Source organism: Hydra vulgaris, chromosome 10, assembly GCF_038396675.1.
Source record: "Hydra vulgaris chromosome 10, alternate assembly HydraT2T_AEP".
Taxonomy (NCBI): domain Eukaryota; kingdom Metazoa; phylum Cnidaria; class Hydrozoa; order Anthoathecata; family Hydridae; genus Hydra; species Hydra vulgaris.
The window spans coordinates 36867056-36883585 of record NC_088929.1 but is presented as its reverse complement, the minus strand read 5'-3'; the positions used below and the strand labels follow the sequence as shown (position 1 = coordinate 36883585).

Below are 16530 nucleotides of genomic sequence, written 5' to 3'. Positions count from 1 at the left end.
ATCTTATAATTGTTATGTCACTGAAACAAAATAATTTTTTTTGAAACTTTATTAAACCTTAGAATTTTCCCAAAAGCTCCAGCAATATCTTTTATTTTCTGGTTTGTTCATGCATTTCCTCTAATGATGATCTTTTTGGTTATATCTTGGATTTATCTTCAAGCTGTATTTATTGGAATAAGGTAAAATCTTCTTAAAAAGTTTTTCTTTAATTAAATTAAGTATTTTATAATAATTTTAATTTGTTACTTTTAGATGGAAGCATTTAAGTTGCTTTTATCGTGGTTGCAAAGAAAGCTCAGTAAAAGGAAAAGAACTTTATTTAGTAATGAAACAGCAGTATGATGCTCTTGGACCAGTTAGGTAAATATCAAAATAAGAAATAACAATGATTATAACAAATATAAAAAAGAAACAGTATACTTTTATACCAAGATTTATTTGATATTTTTATATTTTGTTTAGTTTTGCGGAAATTGAAGTGATGCTGAGTTTTTTACTTCTTGTGGTTTTGTGGTTTTTCAGAGAACCAACTATTTTTCCTGGATGGGGAAGTTTTTTCAAATCACAGTAAATTTCTTTTAAATAATTTGTTATAAATTGTTTATACTTTGATCTATTTGATAAAATTTTTTAAAGTATTTTATTTTATTTATACAATTGTTATGACAAATATCTTTTAATATTGTTTATTGATTTCTTTTTGGTAGATAAAAATGTAAAACAACTGCAAAACAAATTAAATAAATTAAATAACTACTTAAATTAAAGAATTTACTACCTAAATTAAATAAATAAAGTACCTAAGTTAAATAGATAAAATGACTACATAAATTAAATGATTAACTACATAAGTTAAATGAATAACTACATAAATTAAATGAATAACTACATAAATTAAATGAATAACTACATAAATTAAATGAATAGCTACATAAATTAAATAATTAACTACATAAGTTAAATAGATAAAATGTTGTGTAATGCTGTTTGTTTGTTTTAACATATCTAATACTTGGTACATTTTACTGCTGCTTTATTTTCACAGTTTACTACTGTTTTATTATATTTTTATATTATTTTCTTTCACTTGACCAGAACTTTTCATAAAGTAACTTTTTATATCAGCGACAATATATAGAAAACATTATTTGTACATCCTTTAAATAATGTTTTCTTTACATTGTCGCTGAAATTGTTTGTATGCTCGAAAAAATTATATTTACATTATAAAAACCTTTTATAATTTAAGTATAATTTGAAAAAAAAATTTATTTATAAAAATGTATATTTTTATAAATAAATTTTTTTTTTTAATTTTTCACTTCATAGATATAATAGTATAGTTCTGTGGATGCAATAGGCATCTAATTGTGATTTTTGATAATTTATAAAAGGATTGTTAATATGTAGACAAGTTTACAGTTATTCTATTTTACTTTATTACTGGTTGTATTGATTTTCTGGTTATATAACATCTGATTATTGCACAATAATGCAAAGAGGTTGTTGTATGGAAAAAACTTTTATATATTTATTCAAGTAAATTACTTTTGTTATTTTCAAACCTACCTGGGAGAAGGAAAACTCTGGTATAAAATGCTAAATTTAAATGTGGATAAGAAGAAGCTCATAAACACTGCATGGTCATCTGCCTAGTGGTATCACAAGAAGAATACTCAGTCTTAACCTGCAAAACAATTTAACCCCAGAAAAGGCATATGGTTGTAAAAAGTTGCTTCACCTTTTCTAAAACATCATTAAAATAGGTGAATGTCATTATAAAATCCCATCCAAATCTCAAAAATGTGGAACCATCCAAATCTCACTATATCATTATGAAATAATGACATAGTGAGACATCATGTCATTATGGAATCCAAATCTCACGGAACCATAAGTATCAATATTTAGAACAAATAAAAATTAGTTTAGAAGTGCATTTGCCAAATTTGCAAAAATCATATTTAGAAACTTTTATTAAGGAACTTTTTTCATTAAGAAATGAGCTAGATTTGGAATATTAGGAACCAATCAAAAGCAAATGAAAATAAATAAAAAGAAAAATATCAAGCTAAAAAGTTTTTTCTAATCTCAAGTTATTTTAAATTTAACAATGTTTAGTTATATATTAGTGCAGCTTTAAGAGATAAAATGTAGATTCAGCTTTATATGAAGAAGATTTCATCTCAAGCTAATAAAATGATTGAGGAAAAATTTTGTTTTGTTACTTATATCAGAATATTAAGAGTTTTGATTGGATCTTTGATAACAAATCATATTTATGATTTGTTATCAAAGATAACAAATCATAAATAGATATGGAATTTTGGTGTTAAATTCAATTTTAATTTTGCCCAAAATATGTAAAAAATAGAATCAGGAGATAATGACTAATGATAAGTAAAAGATGAATAAAGATAATCTAGCACAATCAAGAGAAGCAACCTTAGCAGATGTTAATTTTGCAATAGATTGTATATATAAAGTTCATGAGATGTTAGCGGTGAATGATATTCCAAGATCCCATAAAGTAGTAGACTCAGTCTGAGGGTTGCCATTCATCAATAAAGGAATGTCAACAATATTGTAATGAGGTACAATTGCAGCCACTGCATTCTCAAAACCTGTATTCTTCACAAATATTTGAACCACAAATGCTGTTTTCCAACAGACAGGAAAATCTAGATTTAGTTAAGCACTTATTTAATGGTTTATAGAGAATCAAGCAGAAATCTGGAAAACACCTTTGTAAGACTGACAGGAATGATATCTGGACTCCATGCTGCAGAAGAGTTTAATTGATAAATTACTTTAGCAGCGAATCCAGAGTGATTTGGATATCTAACAATAGATTAATCTGGTTAACTGGTATGGCAAGAAGATTGTGGCTATTTAATTCAAGGGATAATTTAGAGGAAAAGTTTGTTGCAAATAGTTCTGAATTATCCTTGGGAGTGGTAATAAGATGAGACCCATGCATTAGAGATGGAATAGAGACAGAAGAAGAACAATAAAGTATAAAGAGAAAGGTGATTAAATGAAGAGATGCTTAATGGAAGCTCAAAAGAATGGTTAGAGGATTTAACTTGGTTTTACAAAAAATAGGTGAATAGGTAGGTGAAATAGAACTTTATCATAGAGTATGGCACCTCAAGTGATGAGCTATGCAGTTGCTTTAATCCTGCTAATTAACCCTAGATTACAATCTTGGGTTAATTAGCAACCTTTTTTGCTAGGTCTAAGGTTCTTTTTACTTACACTCAGTATACCACTTTTGTTGCGATTGCTTAATTTTGATGGTTTTCCAATGTCATGTTGACAATGAAGGTGGTTTTAATTGTTTAAACACATCATTCTAAAACATTACCATTTTGTTTACTTAAGTGTTGTTGCAGTTTTTTGACTTTTTGTCAAACTAGTAATTTGCAAGTTATATCATTTGAAGAAAAAGGCTGCCTGATGATGTTGCAGTAAATTTTAGACTGAAAATCACTCATTCTAATTTAACATTCTAAATGGTAGAATATTGTTTAATTAAAACTTTTATAACTTGATTTTTTGAAAATGCTTCTAAATATCTCAGCATGCTATTTACATGTTTAGTCAGTTACACTACCCCTCACTTAAATAATTGCTTCTTAATATCTCAGTATGCTATATAAATGTTTAGTTAGTTGCACTACCCCTTACTTAAACAACTGCTTCAAAATGTCTCAACATGCTATGTACATGCTTAGTTAGTTGCACTACCTTTACTTAAATAACTGCTTCTAAATGTTTCAGCATGCTATTTACATGTTTTGGCGTAACATCAATACCAAATTAATTTTGTTTTATTAAGAATCTCATACATTTTTTGTTTGTTTGTTTTGATGGAGATATCATTCATATCATTCTAACATTTTCTATAAATTTTTTATGGGGTTTAGGCTTGAATTTTATAGCTTTTATATATAACCTTTGTTGTTTTTTTAAAACTTAAAATTAAATAAGGGTTTGCTTTTGTAAGAATTGATCCACTTTAAGTCTTCTCTGCACAGTTCGACTGAAAACAATCAGTTTAAGATTTTCAAAATTTTTTTATAAAATTGTTGAATTTTTTTCTTGCTTCCTGTGCAATCAATATGTCATTTCTTGGTGAAGTCTAAAGCATGAAAAATATTTCTGTTTTTTAATGTTATTTCATATTCCAACTTTTTAACCTTAATTAAAAATAGTTGATATTTTTTTGGATGTTTTTTATTAGTTGGACTTTATTTTTGATTACAAATGATCTGAAAACTGATGTCCAACAAACAGTTTTTATGATAAATCATTCTCCTTATTGTTACTAAATATTACTTACTATTTTTTTCTATTAAAAATTTAAGTTAAAAATGCTCCTTTAAAATACCTTTTAATTAAAATAAAGCTTGCAATCATTAAATTCGGAACAATGAATTTTGTTTTAATACTTGTCACTAACACATTTTAAAATTATTTTTTTTACATAATTGCATTAAGTAATGATAGTACTAATTAAAAACATCAACAAGCGAGTTAAAATATTTCTCTTAATTAAAATGACATCAAAACACCTTAAAAAATGAAAAAACATTCTGCACAACTATCTACAAAATCTGGGTGACAGAAATAGTGTCGAAAAATGAACTTCAGAGTAGTGTTGAATATATTAAAAAGGCCTAATGTCAAAAAAAAGGAATAGTGTTGCAAATGAATTTGATGAATAGTGTCGAAAACAAAAAAAAAGAATAGCGTTGCAAATAGTTAAAACAGAATAGTGTCGCAAATAGTTAATTTCAGCAATTGCTTACTTGTTTTGCTTATCTTTATAGCATGCAGCTTTAACAGAAGAAAAAAAAGAAAAAAAACAAAGAATAATGAATGAAAAGATTACTACCAAACCCCAAACCCTCAGTCGATGTAGTGGTACTCCTTTGTGGCAATAGGCTATAAGATAGTTGGTGTATGTACTGAAGCCCCCGGCATCAAGCTATTACAGTATGACATCAGACATGTTATTTAAACACACACATTTATAGTTATTATTATTTTTTTATTTTTGTTACTATTCATTAAACTTCTTTAGGGCATTATTTATTTTTTCTATTTTTGGCACTATTCATTAAATTCATTTGCGACACTATTCTTTTTTTTTGTTTTCGACACTATTCATTAAATTCATTTGCGACATTATTCCTTATTCTGTTATTCGACAATAAGTAATGCAACAAATTGCGACACTATTCCTTTCTTACATTTTCGACAATTAATTTTGCGGCAATGAAAATTTGTGGCACTATTCTGCCACACCCAAAATCCTTCTGCGTTGTTACTTTCAATCGCTAAAGCATCTGAATCTAGCAAAACTACTGTTTATATGGTCATAAAAGGATGCAAGAGGTTTTTATTTGATGAATGAGCAAAAGAATCTGCAAAAAAGAGCGGCTTTAAGGATAAGAAAGCTGCACTTAACAAGAACAAACTAAAAGGTATTAGGTTTTAGAGTTTTTTGTCAGGAAAGTTAGAAAGTTTAACAGTTTCAAGTCTTATCGAGCCATTAAATATCCAAACCGATCAGATAAACAATCACTCAGTGCTAAAACTTGAGCTTGAAAACTTTATAACGAAGTGTTACAAAATTTAATGGCTGCATAATTATGGATCACATCAAATGTGACTTCAAACAGCTCTCAGGTCCAAAATTTTACACTTCAACTGTTCGGGGGTGTGTCACCAACAAGTTCATAAATCATTGGATAAATTTGGTAAGAAACTTCTCTTGTGGCAAACAATATGCATCTTCGGTTTGAGATTCAAGCTTTCGTCACATCGTCAAATTTAATCTTGGACATTTACATCAAGGAATGCCTGCAAGCTAGATTTTTGCCATTTTATTGAAGTCACAATGTCCCCTGTTGGTTCTGGCCTGATCTTGCTTCTTGTCATTATTCTAAGAAGACTGCAGAGTGGTACAATTCAAGAGATATCAAACTCATACTAAAAAACTTGAATCCACCAAACTGCTAACAGTTTCGTCCGATTGCAAAATTTTGGGGATTTTGCAAATGATATTTGGGTAAGAGTGGAAAAACAATAAGTGCAGCAAAAGATTTGATTAAAGAGTGGAAATTAGAAGAAAAAAGATTGCCAAGGTAGTTGATGTTGATTAGCGTAAATGCTTGCTTATTTATTTGAAATAATGAAAAATATTAAAATAAAAAGTATTTTTATAATCTTCAAGTTCCTTAGATTAAAATTGAAGTTCCTTAGATAAAAGTTAGATTGAAGTTTTTGTATTAGTTTAATTATTATTATTTTTAAGAATTTCATTGTTGCAAATTTAACGATCACATGCTTTAGTGTATTAATGGATTATTATTATTTTTAGTCTATTAATTTTGTTGATCTTTATTAATTTTATTAAAAATTAGTTGCATTTAACTTAGTCGCAGCAAGTTGCTATTCTTTCTTTGAAGTTTCTTTTTTTGATTGAATGAAATTATACTTGTTTTTTTGGCAAAATACTGTAAAAAATGTAGATGTTATTAAGATTTCAAAAAATGTTTTTGATCAGTGCTTGCGAAACCTTTTGTTAAAAAACTTTCTGAAACAGTTTAGTTGTCTTTGAGCAGTAAAGAAATAAATATAAATATATATTTAAGTTCATTATATAGATGTAAAAATGAAAATATTTTCTTTGGTAAGATTTTCTTTTTTTTTAATGTTCATAAATCTTTTTTTTTATAAAACTAGTTTTTTATATTTTTAAATTGTTTCAGATATATAACTGATGGTACTCCAGCTGTTTTGGTTGGCTTCTTGCTATTTCAGCTTCCTTCAAAAGGTCCTAATATATTTAGATTCAAGAGATTTTTTTAAAATAATATATGCTACATATAAGCTAAGCATATAAGCTAACCTTATATGTAGCATATAAGCTAAACATATTTGTGGCTATACTAACTGCAAACCAAGTACAAAAATATTTTTGTTATTGAGATTTTTATTTGTGCATTTTGTTATTTTAGCTCCAAATAAACCGAGGCAACTTTTGAGCTGGCCACGTGTACAAAAGGTTTTCCCATGGGATGTTTTATTTTTACTTGGGGCTGGTTTTGCTTTGGCAAAAGCATGCGAGGTTTTTGATTTTATTGCACAATTTACTATGATATTTTTTAATACTTTTTAAACTATTTTTCATTAGTGTTAATCTTTTTGATAAAATAACAATTTTTTTTAGGATTCTAAGCTTTCTTTATGGTTAAGTTGTCAACTCGTTGGTTTAAAAGTGTTGTCACCTTTTTTAATTGTACTCATTATTTCTGCTATGGTTACCTTTTTAACAGAAATAACTTCTAATACTGCTACTGCCGCTATTTTACTTCCGGTGCTTGCATCATTGGTAAGAAAATGGTTTAAGATTAATAGGTTTATCACTCTCTTGACCAACTGTCAGTTTATGCAACTGTTAGTTAATGCAACTTTCAATTTATGCAACTGTCAGTTTATGCAACTTTCAGTTTATGCAACTGTCAGTTTATGCTAGTCAAGTATACTTCATTAGCGAATAATTTTAATAATTCATTTATTTTTTGCATTTAAAGGCGCAAAGTGTTCATGTTCACCCTCTTTATTTGATGCTGCCAACTACAGTATGTGTTTCTTTTGCATTCATGTTACCTGTAGCTACACCACCAAATGCTATCGTATTTGGAACTGGGCGCATCATGGTCAAAGATATGGTTTGTTTATTGTATTAAAATTGTAATTTATGAATGTTAACATCATTATTTATATAAATGAAACATAATTATTTTGATATTTCTAATTTTTTAGGCTTTGGCTGGTTTTGGAATGAACATACTTGGAGTATTGCTTATTACTTTGTCTATTAACACTTGGGGATATTCATACTACAATCTAGGAAATTACCCGACATGGGCTAATCTTATAAAATCCAATTCATCTGCTCAATGCGCATGAAATTTGTTATATCTCTTTAGTAATTAAAGTATTTATGTTTTTTTGTAAAAATTGTTGTTTATATTTTTGAATATTATTAGAGAGTTTATACAGTTGTACAAATCTATTTGTAATATATTTCATGACAAGTTTTGCAATTTTATAGTTTTGTGATAAACAGTTAGTACTTTCTAGTCTTTTAAAATGTTTTGATTAACTTTTTAATTTATGAATATATTAAATTCATGTGCAAGTGTATCGCTATTAATTTATAGTATGCTTTTACTGCATAAAATTGTAGTTTAATAAATTAAGGCTTTAAATCAGGATTTATATTTTGTTTAGCTCTTTGAAAATTTTTACATTTACAGCTAAATAGCATTTTACACTAGTTTTTACCTCATTGTGTTTGACTACGGTTGACTTAAAGTCTATTCTTCGAACAATTTAAGTTTTACAATCGTTTTTTTCTATTTGATATTAATGGCGACGCTCTTATTTTGAATCTTCGTTACAAGGAATATATATTTTATAATTAATAATATAGATCTATATTTTAGAATTATTACTAACTTTTCTATATTTTTTTGCTTTTGCTCCACTAAAATTTTGATCAATACCAAAATGGTAACTATTTTTATAAGTTTTTTATATTTAAGTTTCGTAGAAGTAACAAAAAATACACGATAAGGTTTCTTTTGACTAAATGCAATCAACAATTTTTGAATTATTCTTTGATATTGATTTACTCGTTACATCATGTAACAATTGTACGGTGAATTTTTTTATTGTTCTTACCTCATTTTTTGGAATCAATTATCATTATTCTGTTTTTTTATTGAGACATTCTATTTAATTTTTTTAACGATTTCTTTTTTACTATGTAGTTTATATTATTTGTTAAAAAATATTTTTTATCTTTTTTCAATTTTTTTTTTCTTTTTGTCGTCGAAAAAAATATTATAATTACTTTTAATAACTGAAAAAGTTTAAAACTTACTGAATAAAGTCCTAAACTTCAAGGAAAATTTTTAATTCGATAAAAATCTGTTGAATATTTTTATCTATTTTCGTGATATGTTTTTTTTTTCACTGAATTGCTTATTAGGGTCAGGGCCGTCCCGAACGCGGGGTGTAGGGGTGTCCCCCTTCCCCAAGCTGTCATATAAACGTTTGAGTTGACACATGGAGCAAGTTTCGAATTATAGTTGGCAAATTGCAAATATTGAGGACTTTTTTTTTGGGTGTCTCTAGTTGGCAAAAAATACATAAACACCCCTCCCCCCATGGAAGACCTCTTCGGGACGGTCCTGATTAGGGTATCCCAAAAAAAAAAAGCTTTCTACTGATTCCCATTCTATGTGGCTTAAATAAGTCCGAAAAAATTTGACGGTTTTATTTTGACAAAAGTGCTAGATGTAAAATCTGAGTTTTACGGTTTAAATGTTAATCTGGCTTAACATTAATAGAAACACAATTTTTTTTACATTTTAGAAAAACAAAACAATTAGATGAGTATAAATCATTTCCAATTGTTTTCATTCCGATTTAACTTGATAGCTTAATTTATAAATATGAAAATACAAAAAAAAAATACATAAAAACTAATATTTATTAGCAAATTTAAGATTTTATTGCGGTGAAACATTTCTCAAAAAATACAACTTTTTAAACAGTACCCAAACTCCTTTTTGATCATACTCTTTGTCAAGTTTTTTCTAGACTTTTTAACTATAAAAAGTACATTTTGAAGGTGATCTTCATCTCTAGTAGCTGAAATAAAATCTTTAATGAGCCTAATGTTTCTTTCTGCACCATCATTTACAACAGATATGTTTTTGATCCATACAATAAAATCTAGCAACTGAGGATGGTTAAAAACATCTATAGTATTAAGACTATTTTTGAGCCATTCTTTTCTATTTCCTCTTGATATTTTAAAATATTTGAAGAGAAGGTAGCTTTGCTCGGAAATCAGCTCAGGTAGCTCTGTGGTCTCTCCAATTTGTATATTTGATGGTTTAAAACGCTGAATTTTATTGACTCTTCAAACTCAATCAGAGTTAACAACATCTTTAGCTTTGTTTCACAAGGAACTTCTTTATCCCCAAACGATAAAACACAGAGTTGCGAAGTTAAGTACCACGTATGTAAGTACGTATGGCGTCCCATGCTGAGAAGCAAAACATTTCAAATCTTCTTGCTAACTTTTCTCAATGCTTAGGCTGTCAAACTATACCATAATCATTGAAAACACCAAATCAGTAGTTGCATTAGTCACAAATGTCTTAGCTTCCTCTGCAACAGTGCGAAGAACAGAGTAAATCTTCAGATCATTTGTGGCAAGTCCACTTTCCAGTTCGATTTACATAAATTTTTCACTTCATTAACTTTCTCGCAGATTTCAAGGCACTTGTTCTTTAAAGAGCTCTTCTTGGACCTTTAGTTTTCTCACCAGTAACAGCAGCTATATAGTGAGGTACATGTACTTTATATATGTGTCTCCTACACATTATCCACAACATTGGTAATTTCAAAATATATGTGAGAATTTGGACTGCTCCATTGACTACGTCTGTATTGCTTGCAGTTGTATCACACCATATACTAATGATCTGCTCTTTACATCCATAATATTTTAAAAGATTGTGCACTTGTTCTGCTTAATCAACTCTCTTTGAAGAGGGACATTGAATAACACCTAAAAAATGGTCTTCTATGGTATCATTATCCGGGGAGCTCACTGAGACTCAATTTTTTGAATAATGTTAAGCCCAGTGATAACTTGTTCCACCAGTTTGGTATCAAAATGAAGAATAAGCTGTCAGCCTTTAAGATGATTCGTTATTGAAATCCATTTTAAGTCTCCTTCAAGTTCTACAAATTTGAACTTTTTTCTTTGAAGTGTGATTCGTGAAAGCGGTATATGATTAATTTCTATACCTCCAGCTTTAAATACTTGACTTAAAATTGAGGTCGTACACCAACATCGAACCTTGCTGCTGGAATAGCAGTACATTCAATGAGCTTTTCAACATTCACTGCTAGATTTATCCTCTCTCCAGAATTGTACCTAAGTATCCTTTTATAATACTTTTCTGCCTATTTATAATTAACTTTTCAATAAAACAGCTTCAGTTTGTGAAAATTAAAACTAAGTTATTAAAATAATACTATACCTGCATTTCCGACCGTTACCCTGGAAATCTTCTTCCTCGCTGACTTTAGAGTCCTCGTTTGACTTTTCTTCCTCACTGCTTCCTCATCTCTTCTGTCATGGAGTCAGGTGACAACAAAACATCATTGATATCTTTTAAGTTTTTGTGTCTCCCTAATTCTTTATCTCTCGACTTATCAAGCTTGTTCTTTCTCCTATTTGCATCCAGTACTTTCCTACTGTAAAAAAGTCTTCATCGACTTTTGTTCCTATATATCCTTTCCTATCCAACTTCTGGTCTTCATAAAAACTAAAATATATTTAAATCTGTTAAGACAGTTTCAAATAAATTATTGCTCTAGTTTTTCTAGGAAGATGACCAAACCGTGGAAGAGTAAAACATAAATATTTGAGAGGAAATAATATGCTATTACTTAAGTTACTTTAAATCGGAAAGAAAATCTCACTAATCAAAAGAGTGTTTTTAAATGAAGTTACTTTATATCTTCCAGTTGGGCATTGTCTGTTCTCTATCTATCAGCAAGAATATCTTTTTCAAAATTCTTAGTCGAGATCTAAAAAGCTGATAGAATTCTGTGAGAAAATCTTTCTCCAATTTTGATTGGTTATCAAGACTGCTGTCCCAGTTTAGAGAAGACAATTTAATAAATTTCTTGTATTTTAAATTAAGTTGAATGATTTTGGTCTTTATATTTTTACCCAGAAATCACAAACTTCGTGCCAAACCCAGCACTATCCCAAATTTTTTTAACCATAGTTACCAAGCAAGAATTATCAGGATCTGTACAAACAAGATCCTTGGATTTCGATTTCAATTTACAACCATCATTCGAAGAAGTGGGTTTGTATTTAACCTGTGACTCGCGAGGGATAAATTGATAGTATCTTAGAATATTACCATTAGATGGAAGCTGTCTCTGAGGTAAATCCCTCAGTGGGTGCTTCAATAGCTAAATATACCTCAACCTTTCTGTATTTTTCCGTTTTTTCTTATTCTTTCCCCTTATCATCCTTTTTTTAGCTGTTCTACCCATTTTTTATAAGAGTTTCGAAATAATCAGTTTTTTAACTAGATTTATACTGTATTTTACACTTGCATCAAAAATCTTTGAAGTCGTTGTTTCCTCTAGTATCATATTTTATCTAAGTTTACCGTTACGGCTTTTCAAAAAAAAATTCTTAATGGAGTTATTTGTGAACCAATCCATGAGGAATTATACCAACTAATAGTATTGTCCAGAGGAAATTATATCAATCGCTAACAATGTTCATAGGAAATGATGCCAATCTTTAATAATGTCCTATGGGAATTATTTGTGTACCAATCATTACATCATATTAAAACATATTGAAATACTAGATAGCGCTGTTTTTATGTAAATATACGTGTGTACAAAACCGCAAAACTTAGAATTTACATCTATTACTTCTAGTCATTAAAAATTTTAAAAAAAGATTTTAATACTTATGTAGGACCTATAGAATGGAATCAGTTGAGAGCACATTGAAATTTTAAAAAAAGTATTATTTTGTGACACTCTATTGTTTATGTTATTTTTTAATCTTGTTTATTCTTTTAATATTGTTCATTCTTTTATTTTTAATTAAACAAATATTTCATAGATTAAACAAATTTAATCTATAGCATTAATAAATCTTAAAGTTATTGATGAAATACCTTTCTGAAGAAAAAAAAACTATTGCTATGTAGCTCTTGTGCTGCCTTGTGTTAAACAGTACAAATGATTGTAGTAATGTTTAAAGTAATGTGCTTTTAAGAGATAGAAAGGTGTTTTTAGAAAATTAAAAAAAAAAAGAGAATGAACCGAGTTAGCTTCTTCTTAGGCGTGTAAATCACATTTTTCCAAAATTTTTTTATTTAACTTTTATTTCGCTGATTAAACAATATTACAATTTTTCATATAAAATAAATAACATCGTAAACATAAAAAACCTTTATAAAAAACGTTTTTAATTTTTTTAATTTATAATATATATATACTGTTATAATCAGTCAGGGACTCAAAGAAGGTAAGGATGATGCGTTTATCATTGTTGTTTAAACGATGAAATGCTTTTTAGGTCTTTAATATTTTTATTTTGGAAACGATTCCATATTGATGGACCACGGTTTGTAATCAGAAAACTTGACTGCTGTGATTTAATTTTTCCTAGTTGATAGTCGTTCCTGCTATTTGAACGCAGATTATATTTTTCAGAAAATGATATAAGAAAGTTATCTGAAAAAACGCTTGGTAGAAGATTGTTTTTATATTTATACATAAAAATTAATATCTGTAATGTGTTAAGTTTCTCAATATCTAGAACCATCATGCTTTTCATCACTGGGGCCGGGTTTACTAACCTATTTAAATAATTAATTGCTTTGCATGCATGGTTTTGCAGACTTTGCAGTTTTAGCAAAATGATGTTTTATTTACGGCAAATCCAGCATCGATAAGAAGTTTATAAAATTGCCAAAAAATTCAATTTTGCTTGTATCACAGAGACTTCATTGACCTTACGCTGATGATTCCTGGAGGAGCAATCTCTGACTATTATGCAATGAAAAAAGAATTTGTTTTTTGCGAGGATGACCTTTTTTGGAAGTTTATACTGTTTTTTTACGCAATTAGCGTGTTATAATCCAAGTTTATTAACATTGCTTCATAAGTCTCTTATCTGACGCATAATGAGTGTATCGAAATGATAACGCTGTTGGGCATCGACATGTTTACACTGTTGATATACCCACAATCTTAATTGTACCAACCTCTGTGCGTCTTAATAACGTTTTGATAGTTAGTTAAAAATTTACAATTGTTTTAATGATGCTATTTTTGTTATTTTTAAAACGACGAATTTGATTAGTTGATTAAAAATTGTTTTGGATGGGGAAAAATAATAATAATGATAAACCGTGGTTTGATAAATTTTTAAAAGGCACCAGAGAAATTACATAAAGTAGAAGAACCCTAATTTAAAACGATGTTGTAAAAACATAAATATTGCCCTAGTGGCAGGGGCGCCGACAGCCATCACGCTGTATGGGACAGCAACCCTATCTTGCGCCCCGAGGAACTTTCGTTTTATTTGGCGCCCCTTGGTTCTTGCACAATATTAACTTGCTGTCTTACATTACCGTCTTCCATCAAATTTAATCACGACTTTATATAGTAAAAAAAATTTAACCCTTTATGGACCATTGTTGCCTTATGGCAACAAAAAATTAATGCTGCAAACTCTAAAGCCTGGTCTTTAAGTTGTTCATTTATAAAGTGCTATTGTATTTTATGATGATTCAGCAATGAGAAAATAAAAATCATAATGGTTGCCATACACTTTTAAAAAAACATTTATGTCCTAATATTTGTACTTAGTTTTTAGATTTTGATATTGCTGTTTTATAAATGTATAGTGACGATTGTTTATAAAATAGAATTAAAAAATTAATTAGGAATATTATTAGCATGTGTTTCTAGTCTCTAAAAAGTACAATTGTTTTTTTTACCATATGCCATATGGTAACAAATATATTTTAAAAAGCTTTTAGAAAAAAAAAAATAAGAAAAAAAAAATAACAACAATACTTTTTAATTATTAAAAGAATTATACTAGATTTTACCGACTTAGTCCGATAGACTAATAGTGTTTTCTATTACATATTACTTTATTTTATGTATATATATATACATATATATACATATATATATATATATATATATATATATATATATATATATATATATATATATGTATATATATATATATATATATATATATATATATATACATATATATATATATATATATATATATATATATATATATATATATATATATATATATATATATATATATATATATATATATATATATATATATATATATATATATGTTTTAAAAAAGTTTTAATAATGGTAGCATCAAAAGATACAACTCAAGCAATTAATACTGCTATTGAAGTACTTAAGGAGGAATTATTTGGGCGTATTATTAAATTGGAAAAGGAAAATGAAAGATTAAATGCTGAAAATGAAAGTTTAAAAAAACATTTGAAAGTAGTAATACAGAATAACAACAAACCGCTATTTAGTAGTCTTATTAAAAAAACGAGCGAAGAAGCATCTCCTATCAGTGAATCAGAAACGAGAATAATTAATGCAATCTCAACTGAAAAAAAAGAAAAAGAAAAAAAAAGAAAAAAATCTACTAGTGTTTAGATTAAAGGAATTGAACCGAAAAAGCAAGGATAAAATCAAAGAAGATGACTATGGAAGTATTGGTGAAGTGTTCGATGCTATTGGATTAGAAAAATGAAATATTGCTACACATTTCAGGTTAAACGGTAGAGATAAAAATAAAACAGGACCACTAGTTATTGCACTAGTTAATTCATAAGAAACAAGTTTTAAGTGTTGCTAGAGAATTAAATAATATCGAAGCATATAAAAATAAAGTATTGATCAATCCAGATCTAACGTATAGAGAAAGAGCTAGCCTTAAATTGCTACTTTGTGAAAAAAATAGATTAAACAAACTACAATAAGATAAAAGTTCGACAATTCGATTCGTTATCAGAAACGATATGTGGCAGAAAATTGAAATTAAAAACCAATAAAATATTTGAAGCACCATCAAGATTAAGATCTAAACTCAGTGAAATAACGTGCTTATACTTAAATACAACCTCATTAAACAATAAGTTTGATGAACTAATCAAAGTTATTAACTCAAACAAAGCTAATGTAGTAATGATTTGTGAAACTTGGCGAAATAATGAGTCAGTAACTAATATCAATGGAAACACTTTATTTAGCAAAGACAGAGATGTTGGTAGAGGTGGAGGAGTATGTATATATAAAAAACGATATAAAGGCTTATGAAATATCAGAAAATGTTTGAAAAGCTCTTATATAGAACAAATCTGGTGTGTTATTGAATTAGGAAATAAAAAAATATTATGTGGTAGAATCTACAGAACCGGAAATAGCAACATAAGTAACTGTATCAACATCACAAAGTCTATTAAATTTGCTCATTCAAAGAAATTATCAAATAAATATACTGAAATCCTTATTTGTGAGGATTTTAATTTCCACATAATTAGGTGGACGGAGGATTATTATGGTGAACTAACTTAAGATTCTGATAACAAAGCCAAAATATTTTTAGAATGTTTAAACAATTGCTTTATCCATCAGAATGTGATTGAACCAACTTTTTAAAATAACATAGGAGATGAAACGAATGTACTTAATTTGATTAAGACTGAAAATAAAAATACAGTTTATATACTGGCACACCTTCCACCATTGGTAAAAAAAGGTGAATTAGAGAATCAAAAATTTTGAATATGATGTTGCTTTAAATTCGAAATCTAA

At 28.0% G+C, this 16530-nt stretch overlaps 1 protein-coding gene across 4 annotated transcripts in view; it reads left to right on the top strand.

The window, feature by feature from the left end:
- Positions 1 to 8896, top strand: part of LOC100205690 (solute carrier family 13 member 2) — a 79511-nt gene extending 70615 nt beyond the window's left edge. For all 4 annotated transcript variants that reach the window (XM_065807924.1, XM_065807923.1, XM_065807926.1 and 1 more), the window contains 8 exons: positions 63 to 182; positions 256 to 363; positions 466 to 570; positions 6786 to 6850; positions 7035 to 7144; positions 7247 to 7408; positions 7611 to 7748; positions 7843 to 8896. In XM_065807924.1, coding sequence (XP_065663996.1) covers positions 63 to 182; positions 256 to 363; positions 466 to 570; positions 6786 to 6850; positions 7035 to 7144; positions 7247 to 7408; positions 7611 to 7748; positions 7843 to 7989 — 955 coding nt within the window. In that variant the 3' untranslated portion in view covers positions 7990 to 8896. The remainder of the gene's footprint in view (positions 1 to 62; positions 183 to 255; positions 364 to 465; positions 571 to 6785; positions 6851 to 7034; positions 7145 to 7246; positions 7409 to 7610; positions 7749 to 7842) is intronic.
- The last annotated feature ends 7634 nt before the right edge of the window (positions 8897 to 16530 follow it).